Source organism: Rissa tridactyla, chromosome 2, assembly GCF_028500815.1.
Source record: "Rissa tridactyla isolate bRisTri1 chromosome 2, bRisTri1.patW.cur.20221130, whole genome shotgun sequence".
Taxonomy (NCBI): Eukaryota; Metazoa; Chordata; class Aves; order Charadriiformes; family Laridae; genus Rissa; species Rissa tridactyla.
Window position 1 is genome coordinate 56349308 of NC_071467.1, and position 23292 is coordinate 56372599.

Below are 23292 nucleotides of genomic sequence, written 5' to 3' on the forward strand. Positions count from 1 at the left end.
ACCCTAGCTTTTTATATCACTGCTTGTAGATCTGTCAAAATGCTTACCTTTTTTACTTTAAGGAGAAAATAGAATTTTTTAATTCTTTTACATGAAAAAATGATTGAGAGAAAAGTTTAACAGTGTTGCAAATAATAAGACATTGATAACTGCTAATGAATGTGCAGGAAAGACATCCAAACATAAAGTCAGAATATCTGATTTTGTTACATGCAGAGAAGTTTCTTTAGTAGGAAACAGATTCTGTGCTTTATTGAAAAGCATGAAATAGATCAGTTTGTTAGAGAAGCAGCACAGCTGTGCCTGTTTGTCAGATGAAAAGTGATGGCGCTGCTTGTTGTGACAGAGGAGAATAATTTTAATGTAGAGTTTAACTTTTAATTTAGGCTTCTGGTGATCTGAAATATGCCATCAAGACTGCCTGATAAACCAGTAATTGCATTTAGAAACAGCCCTGAAGGAAACTCAAAGCAGACCGATCTAGGTTTCCCTGGAAGAACCTGCTAATGTTCTACGCTTTCACTTTGAATGCAAATGTTTGTTACCTGTGTTTAGAACATAAGTTGAAATGGCACTGAATTGCAGGTGAATGGAAATAAAGTTAAAATGTCAGTAAAATCACTACTTCAGATCAGAATTTTATTGTAATATATATACTATGTGATCATGAGTTTAATAGTTGGATTACATTTGTGGACCATAGTGATATTTTATGAAATAAAAAAATATATCTAGCCTTTATGAAAAGTTTGGTTTGGGTTTTTTTTCCCCTCAAATATTTAAAGCATTTATGTCTGTCTGAAAAATATTTCACACAGGGATTGTGAAATAGCAACCTGGCACATAAAACATAATGGAAATACTGCCATGTGTCAGTGTGATTGTTGGGATGGTTCTGCTTCCCATCCATCTGAATCCAGTACGTGATATTCAATTTTAGTGAACTTTCAAAACAATTTTCTCTTCAAAACATAATTGGCTTGTGGACAAGCATTGAATGAATTCACATTTAATTTCGATCACGTGGTGAAGAAAATGGAAACATCCTATGTCTTCTGTTTTTATTTACTTGTATTTGTGTATTATTTGTGCTGTGTTATTTAAAAATACTTTTAATTTAAATTTATTTTGAAAATATTTTCATCACCCTCTTGCCACTATACAATACCCATAGCTTGAATATTTTTTGGTCTACCGATTTAAAAAAATAAACTATTTCGGATCAGTAAGAACTTCTTTTGTGAAGGAAGAACTCTTGCTCAGTTAATGTGGTTTAGCCCCTACTGGTGACGCAAATAAAAGGAACGGACTCAAGCCTAAACTGATAAATTTTACTAAGCTCTTGAAGTTGGATTCCTTCCTGTCAGCACCAGAAGGGTGTAGGGAATGTCATACACAACCAGGAAAGGAAGAGAAGCAAAGGAGAAATGGCGACAGTTTCAGGGAGTCAAGTAGCAGGAAAAAAAGGAAGGGAAGAAAGCAGCAGCAAATGCAGTGAGAAATATTTTTAATTAAAATAACAAATATAACTTTCACACGTTGATCTGTTTCAACGTAGTTGTAATAGTGATGATAGATACAATGGGAATCGTGGCAAATGAAACTTCGAGGATTTGAGAGACTAACTGAGGAAAAGCAGATTTATGACTTGTGGGGTTTTTTCAACCCATGAAAACAGATATTTGCTGCCATGGTAATACTCTATGTATGGTGTAATTAGCACAGTAGTTGTTGTCTGTGAAGGTACTAACTCATTCCTTCTTTTAGGATTCAGAAATATTTTTGTAAACTACAGAAAACTCATTCTGGAGTACTCTCTATTGCACCAATAACCTCCCCCCCCTTCCCCCGCAACTCTTACGAAAAGGAAATAAAAAGAAAAGACAAATAACCATGTGCTTTGATGTCCATTAAAAATGAACAATTGCTCTCCTTATCGGTAGGGCTGCATGAATCCTATTGACACTACATAAATGAAGGGAATACACTAATGTTTCTTTTGTCTTGGGTAAGAGTAGAACAGTAGGAATTTCGCAATATTGTGTCATAGTGGAGACAGTATTCAGGTTATTGTATGTGAGACAGTTTCTAATTAAGTTCTTCCTTGTGGTTAATGTTAAAATAAAATAAAAAGGAAATCAGATATGGGGGAAAGTGAGGAAAAGAGCAGACCTTAGTGTAGCATTTCTGAATTTTCTGACTGTAGAATTGAACACTTTGAATTTTCCTTCCCCTCCTGTTCTGGAAGAATAAGAAAGTAAGATGTTACTTTGTTGTATACAATGGTATTAATTTTAGCCATGTATTCTGTAATGGAATTTCCCATAGTTTAGGTCTTGGGTGGGGCGTCGGGTGTGTGGGGGTGGTGTGGTTAGTAGAAATCTATTTGAATATGAAAGTTTTGTATCAGGTCTAGTGTGCAAAACAGTATTCTCAAAGTCATCTGCCAAAGAGAAAATACCAGTCTCTGTTGTCAGTTACCTGCATTGAACCAAAATAGTGACCCTGGTCCTATAACAGCAACAAATTCACTACGTGATGATCCCAAAATCTTAACTGTAAAGCAGCAATAGAAATGTCACGCCTGGAACAACATCTAGCTGAGACATAAAATTACTACAAGACTCACTAAGGCCGTGATCGCATCAGTTCAAAAAGATCCATAAAATGTCACCAGCTTTAAAGTGATGTCAAATGCAGTTTTACCTTTCATGTGACCTCTCCTCTCAGGCACTCTTACAAGAGTGGCTCTTCATTCTGTGGGAGAGGCAAGTCAAGCAAACCAGTGAGTTCAGTAAATGACTTTGTTGGGATTTTTGGTTACAACACTGTTCCTGCTGTAAGCTATGTTTTTCTGTTAGATTTCCTGGTTTTCACCCTCAGCTGGAATTGGCTTCTGAGTCCTGGCTAAGCCACAAATCTCTTAATATATTTTGGGATTTACGAGGAGTGGTGTGTAGCGGCCTAACACATTTGTCTGTTAACAAGCCTGAGCAGAGTAAATGAGAATCTCCAGTGCACCTTTGTAGATGTGAGGAGGCTGGCTCACAAGCTTCTCCAAGTCAAATGAGAGTTCTTGGTACAAATTTCTTTTAAGTTAGCTTTCTAATATTATCTGCCATGTTTTCTTCTATAGTCTTTTACTTAACGCACTGTAGTGAGCTGAGTTTGCCCTGCTGATTCCTGTCTCATCTTAGGCAGTTGCCTGAACCATGGAATACGGAGACAAGTTTTAGTTTTCTGTTCCTTGTTTGTTATTCAGAATTGATACTGTTTGCAGTCTTTTGTTGCTAAACTCACTATAGTACTTAATGGCTTGTGTAGTAGGAATTCTGGTGTGCTGCCAAGGTACTTTGGCCTGTTTGTTTATATTCACTTTTTTCTTTGTAGGAAGAACTTTGTAGTTCTTAACGTGGTGCTAAATAAATAAGGCTAAAAAGCACTAGACTGTGTTGCTGGCAGTGTTGAAAGTGTAGAGCAGTCTTCTGCTATGCTCCTGACATAAGTTTTTAGGACAACCTGACTTTCCCTGGTAGGTATTGCAGTTCGACTTGACGATCTTAAAGGTCTTTTCCAACCTAAATGATTCTATGCATTAAAAATATTCTGCTTCCCTTGAAGTAGAAAAGTGGAATCAAAACTCACATGGAAAAATCAAAATTCCATTATGTGAATCTGTAGTGACACTTACTTGGTGTACCTTGGAGATGAAATGCCACAGAGCTCTTAGAGCTTCATATACCTTTATGTATATAGCAATGGCTTATGTAATCAATTTGCTAGACAGTGGAAATTAAAGTTTCTAGTTCCAGGTCTAACCTTTAGAAGATTTTTCTTCTAACAAATAGGATAGCAAATCACCAAGATTTGACCTTGTTTCCATAGTATTTTGGGTAGACAATATTTCAGTTTCCCAGACTAGAAAGCTTATTTCTCTTCACACTGTTGCTAGAAATGATCTTTTGTACCCTCCCAGTCTTATTACCTATAAAATTAAGTGAAGTATTAAACAAATAATCCATCAAATACCCAAAAGTGTTAAGTCTACCAAAGAGGTCAGAGCGATGCAGCAGTTCAGCAGCTGACTTGGTGGTTTTCTGGTGACACTGTCCCCAGTAGTAGCTGTGTTAGACCTTTTGGGTTTTCACCCCAGGGTTCAAGCTGCAGATGAGTAGGAAGCTTGAAGTCAGGTGTCATTATTAGTCATCTTTTTGGGGTACCATTCAACTCTGCTACCATCTGCAGTAGCAACATTTTTCCTGAAATGACACCGTAGTGTGTATATTTATATAACATTGGTTGGTTGTTTTTCAGATACAGGATGAACCCACTGATAGAAGATACAGCTAGCTAAACAGCTATAAAATGCCCAAATTTGGGTCTACAAAAACAGTTCAAGCTGAAAATTCTGACAGTGACAGCACCATGGTGGAAAAAACAACTGCAAGAAAGGTAACAAAATTATATTCATGTCCATTTAATTTCAGTGAAATGAAGAACCTGTGTTCTGTCACAATTTTTGTTACTGTAATGCGAAGAAATAAATATGAATCTGTGTTCTGGTATCTTGAGTGCAGAAAAAAAAAAGTTGTTACATGGCTTTAACTGTAAATTAAATCGGAGGACAGAATTAATGCCTCTTATTGTAACTTGCAACTTAATTCAAAAGGAAGCTGAACACATTGGGTTTATTTGATGTTAGTGCATAGTTCACATATCTTACGTCATATGAAGTTATTTATACACTCACAAGAACCAATGATTCATATTTTATTTAATTTTACAGTGTCTTACTCTCTGTAACAAACACATGAAACATTTCTGAAGGCCTGTGACAGAGCACAGACCAATGAACAAACATAAGTTTCCTATGCTCCTTTGTAACACAGGGGCTTGTTGCCTCTGTTAGGAGAACTTGAAAGACAAATGCTGCAGAAGGGTTGAGAGTAACTCCTGTAGAGGGGAGTCCACTTTAAAACCTCTACAATCCATTTTTGAGTGTGGGAGAATGAAGGAGTACACAAGCTCCAGTAATACTGAAGTGTGGTTTGTTGTTTATAAATGTAAAGTATCCTATTATTTTTCAAACTTCTGGAGCCAAGTTGCAAGTAACCCAGTTCTCTATTCTGTCTGCCTAGTACACTTGTACAACAGACGAGTTTATCTGTAGTACTAATGAATATCAAAAGATAGAATAATACTCTGTATTGTGAGTGATGCGTTGTGTATTGCCCTAAGGAGAGAAAATCCATTTGTCTCCCAAATGATGTTTAAAACTTTTCTCTGTAAAAGGAGATTCTCTGTGTGTGGTCATATTTACTGTTACTATTTTGTTGAAGTCTGTATTCTCTTTAAGACCACTTAATGAATGGATGTAAGACAGGGAGAGATGAAAAAATAGGAAAAGATAAGAACAACCAGCATCTGCTTCAAACTGTTTGTCTTCTGAAAACATTCATAGAAAACATTAGAGTATTAGTCTTTTCCCAGTTTGTTTTATAGATCCTAGTAAAGTGAGGCCAGGTAGTTGTTTCTGCTAGCTGTGTTGAACTACTTTGATAAGAAGAGGAAGACAAGAGTAAAATGGGGCAAGTAAATTAGTTTACCATTAAAGGGATGAAAAAATGTTGGGATTGTTCTTGTTGTTTTGTTCTGGTCTCTGTTTGTGATTTTGTTAATTGAAACATCATTCAACACTGGGAATAAGGGAGGGGAGAACTCTGGAGCCTACAAGTAGCAAGAATGGGAAGACTATTGCAATGAAATTTAGTGGTATTCAGTACTGCCTTTTTAGTTATACGTTTGTCAATAAGCTACGTTTTGTAAAGATGTTAGGTTATTTATTTAAGTAAAAAAATATTTTCTGGTTTTATAAACACTTGTTATCTTGACACTTCAGTATTTCTGAAGAAAGCTTTTGACCCAGGAAAATCTTGAAGACAGTCAACAGCTGCTCATGCTATGAAAACTGACGTCACTTTTTTCAAGCTTTATTTGTGTTTTTAATTGAAAAAATCTATAACACAGGTTAAAATGAATTTTAATCTTTTTGTTTACTTTCATCAAAGCAAAAATAGTGTGTTTGCTGGAATGTGTCAATTTTCCTTTTTCCTTTTTCCCTGCTAAAGATACGGCTTAAAATGCTTGGAATGCATTTGTTTGTAGGTTTGAACATATAGAAATAGATTATCATCTTTTTATACTTGCTTCCTCATAGGCTTTCAATTTTACATACAAATTGCTTTGCAATCTGAGTTTAAGAAAAATAATCAAAATTAAAAAAATTACTTCTGAGGCCCTTTTTCCTCCTTCACTCTCCAAGTCTGACTCCCCCTCACCTCCTCTCCCTGTTGCTTGCTGCCATAGTAGAAAAATGGTGCTAGTTTCCAGAGTGGCTGTTGAATCTGCAGCTACTGCCAAAGCAACTGCCTTAGCAGTGATCCTTCTGCCCAGTTTAGCGTTTGCTGGCTGTCTTGACACCTTCCTTTCCAGTAATCTCCTCCCTCTGATCTGCTAATGAGAGTAGCAGTTATGTCTGCTGAGCCATTTAACTCCCCTACCCTGCAACCTCTGCAAAGTTGCGTAGTCTTCCAAAACAGATATGAGTAGCTCTCTTTCACCAGAAGAAGATATGAATCCATATGAAAATATGAATAACTCTTTCTAGGGAACAGAACAGCAAACATGGTGTCATTTATTTAACCACCAGGAAACACGGCAAATTTTGCTTTAGAAAGGAGTAAATTAACATTCTATTTTTAATGGTTGCATAAAACCCTTTCATTGTCATATTGGTTTACATGAAGGTTTGTCCTTAGCTGGCTGCTCTAACAAGGAAATTCTTATTCTTGAGACTGATCACCGGTACCTGAGTTAGAAGTATGGACAAATGTGCTACGTTCAGATTCCACCTTGCCTGCTATTTGAGATTAAGATGCCAGTGAAAGCAGGTTTACTTAGAAAATTAAAGTCTGGGGAAGATGAAAGTTTGACCAAGGACATATGTATGGAAACACGAAGGTGGACTAATTAGATTGATACCAAACAGTAAACTGATAAAGTGCTTGCACTGTTATGTTCAGTCTTGCTCATTATCCACCTTGGCACAATATATAATGTGAGATTAGAATAATGTAGGATTTGGTGTGGGGATTGTATGGTGTAAGTTGATATATATAATATTGAAAATGTGAGATCCTAAATAAAATTGCAGAATTATTTAGTCGTTGCAGTTAATATTCCTGTATTTGTGTTTTTAGCATAGTAAGTACAGTTTGGTCGCTTCTGTTATACTTTGAGAAAATTGAATACATGGTTAAGATGTTAAGTATTCACTTAAACAGTCACGCGAACTGTTCTCTAACACAGGCACAAGCAATTGTCAGCAGTGTTTAGCTGGCCCTTGAATAATCTGCAATCTTTTCACCTGTATTAGAAAAAAATAGACAAAATATTGCCAAAATGTTATCATTTTAATTCAGTTTAGAAAATTATTTAAAATTCAACAGACAATATGGTTAAGAGTAAAATTTGAGTTTGAACAACATAAAATCATGAAAGCAAATCAGTATTACACACACAGACATAAAACTCTGAAGTGAATACTGACCAGGACAAATCAACAGTGGTAATTTTAAATGAAATATCTTCAGGAAGTAGTGGAAATTTCTGTAAAGCAAATAAGGATTTTTCTCAATATCTGCAATGTAGATATTTGCAACCATTAATTTAAAAACAATAGTCTTTGAAGCAGTAGAACTTTTTATGAAAAAGTCACGGATTTGTTAGTCTAATGTAATTGATGTAAGGAAGTACTGATACTTCAGGTAAAAGGGATACTAAAGTAAAACTTTTGCTTTAGAGGCATTTTGATATGGAACTGTCTTGATTAATCTGGAAAATACCTCTTGTCCACACACTTTTCCCAGTGTTGTGTGACTAATGAGTGACCAATCACTGTGCCATAAGAGATGCCAGTGTCTTTTAGTGGCATGAAAAGAGCCTGAGGTCATCAACATTCAGATAATTGCAGTGGTTCTTACTACAAAAAAATGCATTCAATTGTATTTTCCACATAGCTTTGGCTTTCTATTTTTTCTATAGAATAGTACAGTCAAACCACTTCTGCACTTTGCTGTGTAAACTTGCTCTTACTTGCTTCTGTGTCCACTTTGTTATTGAAGCGAAATGTCTTTGAACTACTTGTGGAGCTTAATCTCTATGACTGTAAGTGAACAGAAGATAGGTAGTTTAATAATTGGTGTTCCCTTATATATTCATAGATGCATTGTAGGCAGAGGAGGCCCAGTGTGAAATAATGTTCGTGCAAAACAGTGCATTTACAAATTCACCGTAATGTTGAAGGACACCACTCCCTGAAAAAATTCCTCATTCTTCTTCTCAAAATAAAAACTGTAATGTATGGTGTAACACTATTCCAGTGGTTAATACATTAAGAAAAAAAAAAACACTTGCAGGATTTGTTTCTTCTAGTAGATACAATATTTAGCTCTTACTAGTTTTGCACTCTTAGCTATTGACTGAGGAATGTAGTAGTTACTGTTGTTATGAGACTTAATCTTTCATATTTGTCCAGTGGAAGTTAATGCTTATTCTGCTGTTCTAGCAACCAGTTAATAGCTAGGTGAATCAGCTATGTGGTTAGGTCTTCTGAGAGCTTAAAAAAAATCATTAGGAATAACATTCCTGTTAATAAGCTGAGTTTATATCATATATGCTTTAGAGTACATGTATTTTTATTTCAGTTGTTCATCTTGGGAGCATAAAATAAAAAATGTAAGAGTGTGTTCAGCAGATAGACCATTTAGTGTTTGCATGAGAGATTTTATAAAGATAAGAACATAATGAAATCTTAATTTATCTGAATTTATACTTTAGAACTTACATGTCCAAAACTCAAGAAGTAAATGATAGATAGGTCCAAAGGAGTAACACGTTTGGGGTTTGTAAGAATTAACTCTCTTCTTAGAAGAGTCCAACAATAGTGCCCAAAGCCATTTTAATACCATGCGGAACACACTTCAGTATATAATTATCTCTGATAGGCAGAAAAAGAATGCTTATTCTCCCAGGGCTCAGTACATCTGCTAGATTATATGGCACTCTTGTCTCTTTTTGTGGGTTGTCATTGATTGTAGCGGTAGCAGACAATAGAGCTGGAATGGGATATCAAGAGATTGTCCAGGCTGCTGTTTGTTAGCCTTCTGAGACGGTTTCTGTTGAACAGATTAAAAATGTGTTCCTCATCACAGCACAGTAGTGTGGAGAAAATTCTTCCTTGTTACTACATCCTCCAGTGAGGCATGCATAAATGTTGAGACATGCAGATCCATTTCATCCATTTGCCCCAGAGTAGAATAAGCTGTACTCATTTCTTGACAGATGTTTGCCAGACCTTTTCTTTACAGCCTTGACTGATGGCAGTTCCAGTCTCCTTGGGCAGTTTATTCTGATACTTAATTACGCTGACTGGCATAGAGTTAGATACTTAATAGAACAATAAATAACCTTTGCTTGTCTCCTGTTGCGGTCTAGAGCCATTAAATGTTCTCTAACTGTAGTGGACATGGAGAGTTATGTGATGCCTTTCTCTTTGCAGCAGTTGTTTATATATCTGAACATTACTATGTCTTCAGTGTTTCATTTGATTATCAGTTTGCACTTCAGATTAATGAACCTCTTTAGAAAGTCCACAGATATTCTAAGTTACAGATTGCTTTATAAAATATGTCAGCTTCGTTTTGGGTTGCTTCCATGCATCACACTAAATTAACACATAGACCTATTCACGGTGAATTTTGAACCTTGCTTTGAACCCTGAAAAAGAGACGTCCGTGCTGTTGCAGTGACCAGGAGTAGCTGGAACAGAGAATGCTCTCTAAATCAAAATGCCTGTTCTAACCTGCAGGGCTTGCTACCTCCTCTTCCCTTCCTTTCCTTGAAGTTGAATCCAGGAGGCTGTTAAGAGTTTTGTGGCTTTTAATGTGGGGTCTTGAGATTGTATAGTTAATTATTTTTATCAGTTTGTAGAACCTTGGTTTTATGCTGGCTTTTCCTGTTTTATTTTGGTTTTAGACTGTCTTTCAAATTTGCTAGTCATTTTATTTTCCTTTTGCCAGTGCTCATTGCTTCTCCCTCTCTCCTGGTTGTGATGGTGTCTGCATATCTAATTGCATCTCTATTTCAGCATTGTCACTGAAAATACTAAAGAGCATTGAATTTGTACAGACTTCTCAAACACCCTGTTCATTGCATCTTTTGGGTTGGAAAATTTTTTGGGTTGGGTGGCAGAGCACTGGAACAGGCTGCCCAGAGACATGGTGGAGTCTCCGTCTCTGGATCCATTTAAAACCGGCCTGGACGCGTTCCTGTGCAGCCTGCTCTAGGTGACCCTGCTCTGGCAGGGGGTTGGACTAGATGATCTCCAGAGGTCCCTTCCAACCCCTGCCATTCTGTGACTCTGTGAAAGTCTGCCACTGGTGGTGGCTAAATGTTTATTTACACAATAACTAAGGAACAAAATCCCCTCATTTTTCAGTTTCTGTTTTCTGTGTATAGCCTGTTCCTTCATTTTTAGTTTGTCTTAATTTTTCTGAAAGCAAGCATTTTGAACTCTCTCCCCTCCGAATTAGATAATAAAAAATTAATATTCAGTGATTATCAAAAAGTAGTGCATAATATTTAATATAACGCATACATGCAATTTAAGAATAAGAATAAATGTAAAGCTATCAAATTATTTAAGCAGCTTATGTCTCTTTGTGAGTACCTACCAATGTATTTTACTGATTAGTACCAAAAAAGTGATTCTTTTTAAGGCCTACCAACTGCAAAAAAGTTTCTTTTTTTTGTTTCTTTTTTTTTTTTTTTTTTTTTTTACAGAACAAGTTGAAACTAATGTTTCTTGCTTAGGAATTTTTAATTATTTTCAATTGATCCTTTCTATTTTACCTAACAGAAGATAATATTCTAGAGAAAGCAATAAAATTTTAATACCACTTTATCATATCATGGGAAATTTACATATGTACATATGAGAAATAATTGGATTGTTTGGAACAAGGGATGAGAGAGCTCTTGGGGAGATTGGGCTGAAGTGGGGAAACGTGTAGTGGAAGAGATTGCGATAGGCTAAATGGAGCTTGGATGTGCTCCTGTCAACTTTTAGATTCACTCACAAATGATCAGTTGCGTTAGATTGATTAGCTTCTTTCAAAAATATAAGCACAGACACTTTATCTTCCAAGGGCTTAGAGAAGTCTTAAGGGGTTTTAAATGTCTAGATTTTCTTGTTCTCACATGTAAGAAAAAGGCTGGGGGCTGTTTGTTGTTTCCTTTAGGGTTTTGGAGGAGGGCTGGTTTTCCTTTTGGTGTGCTTTATGGTTTGTTTGGGGTTTTGGGTTGTTTGGTGGTTGCTTTTTTTTTGGGGGGGGGGCAGTGTTTGTTTGTTGGTTTTGGCTTTTTCCCCAGGTTTTCAAAATCAGAGTGAAGATAGGTTTTCTCTGGGGGCATCGACCTGTTGCTTCAGGAATTCTCTTGACATAGACTGATCCCTTCTTTGCAATTTCCCTGGTAGTTTGTCGTCTGAAGATTGTACAGTTTGTTTGCAGGTTCATTTTGTAATCACTTCCACCTATCCCTTTGGCAACACTTTAAACTCAGAGTGTCAGACGATATAATCAAACTACTCCTCTTACCTGTGTTTGTTTTTAAATAAAGGAAAGATGCTCTAGAGAATAGTACCTTTACTTTGAGTTATTTTCTAGCTTTCCTTTAATCAGAATAAATCTTTTAACTTCTTGCTTCAAAAGTACCAAGGAGCAGCCTTTTGTTTTTCTGATTGGCAAGTAAGACTATGTGCCTCTTCTACCTTTAGAAGATGAATCAATTAGTAGTTTCGTCTGATCATCTGTTAAGAATGATATAAAGCTGTGGAGTTGTGATAGCTGACGTAGCTGGATAACGTGTTTCTGCAGCATGTAAAGAACAGAAGATGTTATGTCTCTACTTTTGCATCTTGATTGGTAGGCCAAAGTGTTGGGGTTTGCAAGTGTGGGGGTTCTCTCAAGGAGTCTTCTCATTAACCTGCTATGTTTTACATACCTTGACCTCAAATGTTATCAAAGTAATCAAACGTCAATATTGTGCCCGTTGGTGTTTTCCCCTGTTTATCCTGAAATATGTTTTACAAGGTGAAAATCCCAGATTTATGCAACTAAAAATTCCAAATAGCTTATATGCATTTTTTCTAAATTTGATACCAGTTAGAAAAGTTTCGTCATAGTTTTCTCGAAGTTATTAGCAAATTTTGCTTTAGAAAATGAAACACTACACTATTATTCTTGTTGAAATAGAAAGGGAGTTCTGGATGGATGGATTATGGCGTGGGGGTGGAGGCAGGAGAGGGTTGCTAGAAATTGGTTTTTTATTGTTACTGTGTTACTATTCACAGACTGAATTGCAGTGTGGGCTTTTAATGTGCTTTTAATGTGATTATTATGTTGTGATCAGGGAGGGAAACTGGGGTGATTGTTAAAACTTATAAAATTCTTGTCCAGTTTGTGTTGTTCTTTTGCTTATTAATCAAGGCTCTAATAGTGAACAGCAGTTCTACAGTGGTGTATCTGGAAGTAGAAACAGCACAAAAGATACTCATTTTAAAAAGAAATAAATGCCATTGATTATTTTTAGTAAGGTTACTTTAAAAGTTTTTGAATAAACTACGTATTACATACACGCATGCACATACATTCTCACATAGCAGTCTTTTCAGTCTGTATACATTATAAGACTATTCTGCTTTATGCAAAAATTACTTAGTATACTTTTTATTTATATTAGAGCAAGGACAAGATTGCATCCTACAGCAAAACTCCAAAAGTGGATAGGAGTGATGTGGGGAAGGAGATGAAAGAAAAGTCTTCCATGAAACGTAAACTTCCTTTTACTATTAGTCCATCCAGAAATGAAGATCGCAATTCAGACACAGGTAGAACCTTTTTATTTCCTTAACTAATTATTTGTTGGTAAAATACATCCTAATTTAATTAATTGTGTATATATATATATTAATTGTATATATATTTTTCCCTAAAAAAGGATACTAAGTATAAAATCGCTTGCTTGCTTCTGATTTTTGCATCTCAGCCTGATGGGCTTTCATCCTATCAATAGCAAGAGCTAGCATGCCAGCATAGTTTATCAACACTTTCCAGTTGTTTCCTAACCTCATTCTTTTGCTTCTCTTTTAATTAATAAATCTCTCTTTTTGTTGTCATCTCTAGAGGTCCATTTGCTTAAACAGGTAAACTGATGAAAAGACATGTAAGTGCCTTGATTTGAGACACAGCTGTCAGCCTTCTGTAGCCTTTTTTGGGGGATGGAGAGTGAGAAAGATTAGTAGATGTACTGTCCTCCATATGAGAGAAAAAATTGCTAAGGTTATGGAACTAACTAAACTAGCTGTGGAGAGCGAACTTTTCTTTCAGTCTAAGTTTCTATGATCTGTTCAGGATACCTTTTCTGCACAGGCTGGTAGTTCTTCCTAACTTACGCATATTCTACTAGAACTGATTTCAAGACTTCAAAATACCATTCTTAACGTGGTTCTTTTCGAATCAAGATGGAGGAATGTGGGTGTTGCAAGAGTACAGTTATCTCTGAATTTAGGTAATTAGTTATCTATGTCCTAGTTCAGTAATAGTTCTGTTGGTAACAAGACAGTGTCTGTGCCCTCTGGAAGGCTACCAGAAGGCATGTTCCCCAAATTTGTCAGATGCTCAGTACTATAGTTTCTTATACAGTGCTCATTGTACATATGAATATTTTCATAAACAGGTAATTCCCTTAATATGCATAGATTTCAGTGCAACATAGAAGTATATACCTTGGTACATGTTTAATTTTTGTCCAGGATTGATGTAAAGCAGAAGGCTTGGCTCCTGGATATTACATACATATTTTTGTTACTCTAAAGAGAATATGGTATGAAATCCAAATTTGAAATAGTCACATTACAAAAAAAATACTGTTGGCTTTAGATTTCTGTTTTCAGTGGTTTCACAGAATTCTAGAGTCTTACACTATTTATGATACCACTTGATTCTGAAAAGACCATGTATAAATTAGAAGTATGCTCCCAGCATCTGCTTTATTGAATTTATTGCTTGGTATTAGATGCTAACTGTTTTTCATTATGGAAATAAATATATTTACAAGTAATATTTAGTACTTATCTAATGTTTTCTGTGTTGGAAATCTTTTGTCATCTCACTCCCACCTCCATCAAATTCAAATAATTCATTGTCACAGCATCTTGTAAGGTAACGTAATTTTTTTTTGTGTTTCTCTTGCTATAGCATCTATTGTCAGTTGCCATACAAAAAATGGATTACTCTAGGCTTTTAGACATGCACAAAAAGACAAAACAAAATCTTTTTGCTACAAGTTGTAGCAGGGAGATGAAATAAGCAGTTCAAGTAAGGACAAGAAATAATTAATATAACAATAGAAAGCACATAGCTTTTAACTACTGTATAGCAAACATCATAGCTTGTTGTCCATTTCATTATTGCTGAGGTAAGTAGGTAAGAGCAACTACCCCGTTTCACAGATGAGGAAGTTGATACCTAAGCTTTCCAGAAACTTAAGATGCAAGACTATTACTAGGATGAAAAAATAATTCTTATAATGCTCATTCTGTACCTAACCAATTAGATTAGACCAGTGGGAATTAACCAGTTTGACACCGACATCAGTGCTCATGAAATGCAGTGCTGCTTCTGATACAAACTAGTCATGATTCATTGAAAAGATTTGCCATCACTGGACTGAACTCTGACCTCTGACAGAAGTGTCTCCCTGCTAACTATGTACAGAAAATGGTACGTGTTATTTGACAAGGAAGAAAGTAAGTTTTTGGAGATGAGAATGTAACCAGAGACAGAGGGGAAAAGAAGACGTGATTAAAAGCTTCTTATCAGCTAGTAGTGCTAGTGTTTAAAAATAAAATAAATAAATAAATAATGAATAATTAATAAATAATTATCAGTTTTCTTGTGATACTTTGTGAAAATCTGTAATGATGTTCTAGGGAAATGGTCAAAGATTGTGTATACAATTCATATTTAGGAAGATTCTGAAAAAATACATGGTACTATTCCATTCTTCCCACTGTCTATTACAGTTCCAGGATGTATTTTATCCTTTGCCTATAGTTTTATTTTTAATAACTTTTGAATATTTTTTTTTGCAGAGTTCAGAATAGCAAAATATTCTTACTGCTTTGCTAAATTATTTCTCTGTAACAGATGATAAGACCATTGAGTTTGATTTTTTCAAATGTTTTTAAAGATTTTGTGTCTTCTAAAAATGTATCCACATGAACAAAAAATCAAGAAATGGCATAAAAAGTAGCTCTAGGATAAAAAATTTAATTAATGATTTAATTTAATTAATGGTTTATCTCCAAGATGCATGATAGGGTTGCTAGCTGATTGTAGAAACCTCATGATAATTTGGTTTCTTCCTGTTTAGGCAGGTAAGTCAGTCAAAGAATGGGAATACCTAGTTATTAGAGCTTTATGTCATTAGAGCTGCCTTGGTTCTATCTCAAGAGTATTCATTTATAAACTAAGATTTTTGTCTCTTTTGCTTTATTTTTGTAAAAATTGCCCCCTGCAATTTTACCTCTTGCTCCTTTTTATGGTGGGGTTCATTTGGTTCAGGTATTGTCTAGAAACTATAAGTTATAATAAACATGGACAGCCAAATGGAATGTTGACTTATTTGGAAATACTTTTTAAAATTTGATTCCTACAAAACTATACATAAAGTAAATTTTACATCCAGTTGATTTTGGCAAGACTGAAATCAAACATCATTTGTAGTGTTCCATAAGAGTCTAGAACAATTCTAGTCCTCCTGTTTATCTAAATGTAGATTTAGATTGGTGGTTTTGCCTAAGAAACTGCTGCAATAAATTAGAATAGAATAGAATCATTTAGGTTGGAAAAGATTCTTAAAATCATTAAGTCCAACTGTAAACCTAACACTGCCAAGTCCACCACTAAACCGTGTCCCTCAGCCCCACATCCACGTGTCTTTTAAATACCTCCAGGGATGGTGACTCAGACACTTCCCTGGGCAGCCTGTTCCAATGCATGACAACTCAACTATTTAATTAGTATTAAATATTTTCAGATTTAGCCTTTAGGTTACTTTCTTACTAATTTCATACCGGTTAGGACCGAGACCAGTTGCCTAAATGTAGTCATGCAATGTTGGTTGAGATGCCTGCAGTAGCTGAGAAGTCTGCACAGGGCTGAAAGATAACGTGAGTCACAGGAGACCTCTGGCCTTCTGAAGAGGCCAGTGGGACAACACCACCACCTGAAATGGCACTACATACCTGTCTTTAAGCAACAGCATCCTATTCTCAGTTTCTTTTGTTGTGCAGGGGTGCGTCTGTTACACTGTCCTGGTTTGTAAGGCTATCCTAAACTGAGGGCTCTGTTAACATATCCCCATTTTTTTGATCAGAGCAACCACAAAAACCTTATAAAACATATACATATTGCAGTAAAATTTATGTATACTGCAAATTTTTCAGCATAGCTTTAACCCTTATTTAAGTTAAACTTATGAAGGATTCTTATGAAGGCTTGATTAAGACTCACAGAATGGATGGTAGAAGAAGAAGCATTTCTCATACCTTTTTTAATACGTCCTCTGATTTGAAGTCTCCCAATCCAAAAACATAATTTGATTGAAAAGCCATCACTTACCATCACTTACTTAGACTACTTAAATAGCATTATTTACGTTTTCTTAATTTATTCAATCATCTGGTTATTTTTTAAATAACCTCTGTGGTGGTTATCAGAATAAGAACAACAGGTAAGTGCTGGTTTTGTAAAGGACAAGTTTGTTTGCTTTCTCCACCCTACCAGTCTGAAGAGAGAAACTTGAACTTTTCATAATAATTAAACAACTGCAGATTGGAAACATCTTTTCATTGTGAAGATAAGCGTGGGCTGCTTTGTATTTTTTGTGTAGTCTCGTTGCATGGTCGATTATTCAGGAAGAACAAGAGTTACAATTACACTGAATGTGCTAATTTGTTGATCTTTCCTGGAAAATTATGTTCTCCAGATTTTCTGTTCATAGTAGCATCTCAGGTTTGTTTTCTGACCCCTTCAATTTCTGTCTTTAAAATAGTCCAAACATGGCACAGTCATATTTCTTTTAGCATGTAATTGACATCCAGAAAAGCAAAACAAGTGACCTCTTTGTGTTCCATGTGTACATTACAGTAAGACAATTTCTGTACTTGTGCTTCCCATAGTTACAGAGGTTAGTGTGGCTGTTAAAGGGGCTGTTTACACACTGTGTTACTGCTTGCTGGACTTGGACTTACTGTTCAAGTTTCTTGAACTGTTTTTGGGCTAGAAGCAGGAAAGGGGAGGTGGTTTTGTGTGTGTTGGTTTGGTTAAATAAATACGCCATAAACTTGATTAATTAGGTATTGCAATATTACCTTGATATCTCTACAGTGTACACTATACTGTGAGGTCTCTTCATCGCATTCTAATCTTTCTTTCACTGAGGATAGGAAGCAGCAGTCAATCATGATGTGTTTCTCCTTAAAATAACTTCAGTCAGATTACCACAGTCACACAGCTCTCAGTAACTCTGGGTCTCAACTTCATCATCTGCTGAACTGATCATCTTGACCTGTTGGTTATAAGCATATTAGTCTTTTGTTGTATATCACTTAATCTTATGACTTCCTTAGAAGCATTTATTTCAAGCAGTTCATTTTTTAGCTTCGCATGGTCCTATTTCTTAATCCTGTTAGTCCTTAGAATTTGCACTATGATAGGAGTTTTACATGAAACCAGACTATCATGAGCCCTGGAGTTTGAATTTGATCTCTTTGCTTTATTTCCTTTATCCACTGAGGTGGTTATTTTTCCAAATGGAATATTCTGTTAGTTTGTCATGATTTGTTTTGAGAAATACACGTTTTGTTATTTAATAATTTATTTTCCTAAAACATTTAGAAATTGCTTGACTGGGAATTTGTAATTTCTCCAAATAAAAAAAACAAAAACAAAACCAAAAAAAACCAAAAAACAAACAAACAAAAAAAAAAACCCCCAAAAAACCCAACCAACCAAACAAAAAAACTCCACCAAAACACAACACCAAAACCCAGATACATTATTGGCTGCCTTGGGATATAACCTGTCATGCATAAGTTCTCCAAAAATAATTGCCAGTGATTCTGATGTTTGTCATGTCAGTACGTTTAAGTAATGTGACTGAATTTCATGAAGCTCTTCTACAAATAAGTACTCAAATGCACCTAAATCACTGTTTTACATAACTTGGCTATTTTGAAATCCTTTTTTTATAGTGTTAGGTGAAAAGCTTACATTGTAAAAGGAAAATCTTAAAAAGAATGTTGTTCAGATAGATTTGGCTGCATATTTTGAAGGTTATTCAATAAAGATAAAAGTGAAGCCACTTGAAGAGCTTTGATTTTATTTTTTTTTTAGTTTTTTAATAACAAGTAAGAAATTCCCTGATTTTCTGTTGAATTGCTGAAGAACACCAAAAATGACAAGAAAGTGAATGTAAAAGAAGATATTTGTATTCCGTAGACTTTGAAAACAAAATGCTCCAAATCTAAAAAAAAGCCAAACAAAACCTAATTGACTTTAACAGTCAATTGTATTCACTAAATTCTACCTAAACTTAATTTCTTAAACGGATATTATTCCTCTATTAGAAAAGTTGTTACTGTTCAAATTGTATGAACATCAAGTACACAGCTGTGAAAAGTTTTCTGTTACCACAAGATAAAGAATAGCTAAAAAGTCAAAGTTCCTGAATGTGAAGTTGGTCTTCTCCTGCTAAATGAAGTATAGTGTACTGCATGATGACATTCTTGGAGCAGTGAAAACAAATCTTATAATATATTCTGCAATAAGCATAATGGGGGTTCCCAGTAATTTATAAGATCTTTTTTTTCTGTGGATTTGTGTAGCTTCTTTGTTAACAGTTGCATTGTGGTTTTCCTTGGCTTTAAAAAGAAAAAAAAAAAAGAAAGGTAGTTTTTTACTGTCTATTTACTTATCTATTTATTAATTTGTTTATTTATCGATGTATTAAACTTTCTCTTTTATATGCTCTACTCCCTTTTGCTTCCTTCCACCTCTTTTGTCCTATATTGTTTATATCTTGTACATTCAGAAGCAGGGCATATGCATGAGGTCTTGTGGGGGAAGAAAGCAATAGCCTCTTTCAGGACATACACCAGTTAAAGAATTATTAAGTGCACCTGCTGTAGTCTTGAGACTTTTTTTTTTTTAGACTTGTTTACATTTACTGAAAATACATATGAAGTCTCACATAACTTTTAATAAAATTATGTCCTTTTTTTGAGTGATAAGGACATAATCATAATATAAGCTTGGTGAGAGAAATTTTATTCTTATTTGGTACTTCTAATTGGTAAGCTGTAGAAATTCTTTGCCAACACTGTGTTAATAAAGAGTAATAGAAGAATAGTTTGCCCCACCGCTGAAAGGCATTGGAATAAGTAGGGGAGGATCTTCATGTTGTTTGACAACGCTAAACATGAGATGGGAGTGAATTGCACTCATTTACTTAGTAGGCTTTTCTAAGAAAATTATTAAAAAACAAACCCAAAAACCAACAGATAAAAATACCTGGAAAAGCATACTGCATAGTAAAAAAGTAGAAGATAGATCATCCAAAGGTTTATTTCACTTACTTTGAAGTATTATTTTCTCAAGCTGAGTATAGCTATAAAATTACAAGGAATAATTCAGAATGAAAACGAACGTGTTTTTCAAGAAAAGAATCGTAAGCAGTAAGTAGCATAAGCTAAGAAGCAGCAGATCATGCCAGACAAACTGAAGTGTGTTATTTTGATGGAAGTACTAAAGTAGTCAATGAAGGGTATGCTGTATATTATCCTTGGAGAGAGAACAGCGTATTTGCAGTGAAAAGATGAAAGTACAGTTTCATTGTAGGTTTTCATTAAATTTTCCTATGCAGATGTTCTATCTGGGTAGTAGTGTTGATTTGGATATTGAATGAATTTTTAGATATTCAAGGGTATGAGATGCATGCAGTTTAGAAAAATCTCATCAATTACTTCTGTAAAAGGGATCTTGTTTCCTTTTTAAACATGATGGTTAGATATGTAGGGTTTTTTTAATATGTACATAAGTCTGTATCTTTCCATTCTTAAAACAGTCTTGATCATAATTGTTTAGTCTGTAAAATCATGTATTTCTTATTTGGTCATTAAGGAATTCAAGATGTGCACTATTTACATGCCGTCCCGTGCCTCAAGAGCATTGCATTACTAGAGCCTGTGTCTGTAATCTAGCCTAGAAGTTGAGATTTAGAGAAGGCTAGGAAGGCAGAAAATGAGTTGAGAGGAAACGAATGAAACTAGGAGGGCCACAGAGAGGGCCTAAGGTAGAAGTGGAGAAAATCAAAAGATAAAAAAATTAGTCAGTTTGAGGCTTAATGAAACGTGGAATGACATGGTTAAAAACCTCAAAAAGACTTAATCTTCTAATTTGTAACTTTCTATTAATTTCGGTCTCTCTGCAGAAAGTCAGTGAATTTTGCCACGGTGGACTCTTCTGTTTTAAGATTTGCTGCTTTTGCAGATGACAGATTTATTTTTTTTTAATGATGTTTTATATCATGCAGGTGTTTGAGGTTGACATTTAGGAAAGGAAACTGGGAGACTAATATAATCATGGGGACAGTAATAACAAAATCTCTGCCCCCTACTTTGACTTAGCTTAATTGCGTTTCCACATATATTTTTTTACTATGGCCCAAAATACTAAGATTAACTGAAATTGGATGAACAGTGTCTCATCAGATGGTAATCGGTCACAGTAAGAATAAGATGAAATAACTTATACAAAGAGCTAAAAAGATCAGTGTGGCAACCAGGCTTATTTAACTAATAGTAAAAATCATCAACCAATTCCCAGCCAAATTCTAACATTTTAGTATGGTTAATGGGTTCAACATCTTTTCCCCCAGCCCCCCTTTCATTTATTATGTATTTACTGTTGTAATTTTTAGGTCTCAGCTTTGTTTCATGTTCTCACTTGCTTTATGGGAATTAGCACATCAGTCAGCCACAGAGGAGAAAAAGCAGGCAATAGACATCCTTACTGAATTCTGTCCTTAACTTTGTGGTCAGTAGTTCAGCCTGGAGGTTGAACTGGGATTACCTGTGACTGTAGGATGCAGAGTCCTGTCCATCTGTGAAAGGCCCGTTGGGAAGGTGATCACTAAGGGAGGCTTCCAAAAGAAAAAGGTGCGGTAGAGAGAGATAAGATCTCTGGAAAAGCTAATACTAAACCCAGGCTTTTAGGGAAGAAAACCAAGGGAATTATTTGCTCAGAGTTTGGAGATGTTGTTTCTGTTGGTTGAGTCTGATAGAATGTTCTTCAGACCATTCCTTCCTGACAGAGGTGGTTAGAACTTTATTTTTTTAACTCTTTCAAAAATTTTCATTCCAAATCACCTAGTTTGTGACTCAGGTTATTTGAGCCATCTTTTATATCCAGTGCGTTTATATTCAAGTAGTAATCTTAGGGGCTCTGAAGAAAAAGGTAGGTGTTATAGAGCTAGCATGTAAGGAATATAAGCTACTTAAAAGATATAAAATGTTCAATTTGATAAGAACTTGTTAAGACAGAAAGAGCAGTTGCCTGGAAAGATGAGATAATTACAGAGAATGAATGGTCTTCACTACACATAAATGCAAACTAATATGTCTCTAGAAAATACAGTTAAACAATAAATACCAGGTAGGGAGAGCTTTGGGAAATTGTTGTGCGAGAAGAAATTTGATGCATTGAGAGTTTGTAATTGTTTGATGTTGAGATCATTACTTACTGCTCCAGATAAAAGTGATTTAGTCAAAGTCACTTAATCACAAATCAGTTGTTTTCTATCATACTTTAATCTAAATGCCTGTGTTTGGTTTATGAGACCTTTATATAGAAAATGAAGGAAGAACTTTCAAAAAGGATGGAAGACAGAGTCCAAAGTTTCCAAATTACACAAGTAAAGTTGTAGTTTTCCAATTTGTTAGGTATTAAAAAGTTGTCTGTTTTCAGAGCACATTTAACCAATTTGAAGATCTGGGAGAGTTTGTAGGTACTGAATAGCTTCAGAAATGATCTGTTTATTCAGATGTGTAATTTTAGCTCCTGGTTTGAAACTTGGACATGAAATATTAAGCAACTTCCATAAATATTGATAAAAGGAAAGACATTATGTATATTAAATAGCTGTATGTTTTTGAAGGATATGAGTTTTGAAGAAGAAATTGCTCTAAGGTGAGGTAATAAGATGAGTTTGAAAGAAATGTTCTTTTATCCAATTACTTAACAAATACCAGTATTAAAAAGTCTTTTCCTAATTTTTAACATGGTGTCTTGAGAGAAGTATGATAGAGCACAGTCTATCTGACTTTTCAGGGTTGAAAGTTGACTAGCTGATCTTCCAGAATTTTTTAAGCACCTGACTTGATTCTCTGAAAATTAAAGTTGCGACAGTCTTCCTGCTGTGAAATATGGTTTTCATCTTTTAGAATTTTTTAGTAACCCCCTTTACAGCTTTAAATGCTTTCGTTAAGTAGCTGCTTATCCTGATATGATTAGAACAGGTAACTAAAACTAATGCAAATGCAGTAAATTAGAAATGCAATTTCTAGTTTTCATCACCTGCCACCAATCACCAGTTCATGTATCTTAAAAGGATGTGTTTATTTCTAGAAAAGTGTTCTAATAGAACAGCAGTTTGAGTTTTTAAATGTTAATATTTCCAGAGAAGGAAGGTCCAGAGAAAAAGAAAATGAAGAAGGATGCTGGAAATAAGAAATCAACACCAGTTAGTATTCTTTTTGGTTATCCTCTGTCCGAGCGCAAACAGATGGCACTTCTCATGCAGATGACAGCACGAGACAACAGTCCAGGTGATCTTACAAAGTTAACAGTTTTCTTCTTCCTGTCTGCTTAATTCTGTCCCACTCAGAATATTCTGAACCCTGATGTTTTTCAACAATTCTTGATTTTTCTTGAATTTTTTATTAATTATTCATAATTCTGTTAAAACTCTATTTTGCATTGACAAGTAATTTGATGAAAAATTCTTGACCTTTTGTATTTATGTGCAAAGTTTTGCATTATGATAGCT

The 23292-nt window shown here is 35.1% G+C and overlaps 1 protein-coding gene across 7 annotated transcripts in view; it reads left to right on the forward strand.

Annotated features, from left to right (window-relative positions):
• ANKRD12 (ankyrin repeat domain 12) overlaps window positions 1-23292 on the forward strand; it is a 67446-nt gene that overhangs the window by 15375 nt on the left and 28779 nt on the right. For 5 of the 7 annotated variants that reach the window (XR_008464681.1, XM_054190007.1, XM_054190009.1 and 2 more), the window contains exons 2-4: window positions 4315-4452; window positions 12862-13009; window positions 22925-23071. Coding sequence is in view for 6 of the 7 variants with exons in the window: in XM_054190007.1 (XP_054045982.1) it covers window positions 4366-4452; window positions 12862-13009; window positions 22925-23071 (382 nt within the window). In the remaining variant the exon portion in view is untranslated. Of the gene's footprint in view, window positions 1-4314; window positions 4453-12861; window positions 13010-14736; window positions 14904-22924; window positions 23072-23292 lie in introns of those variants that run through there. The other 2 variants (XM_054190011.1, XM_054190012.1) reach the window with 2 other exon arrangements.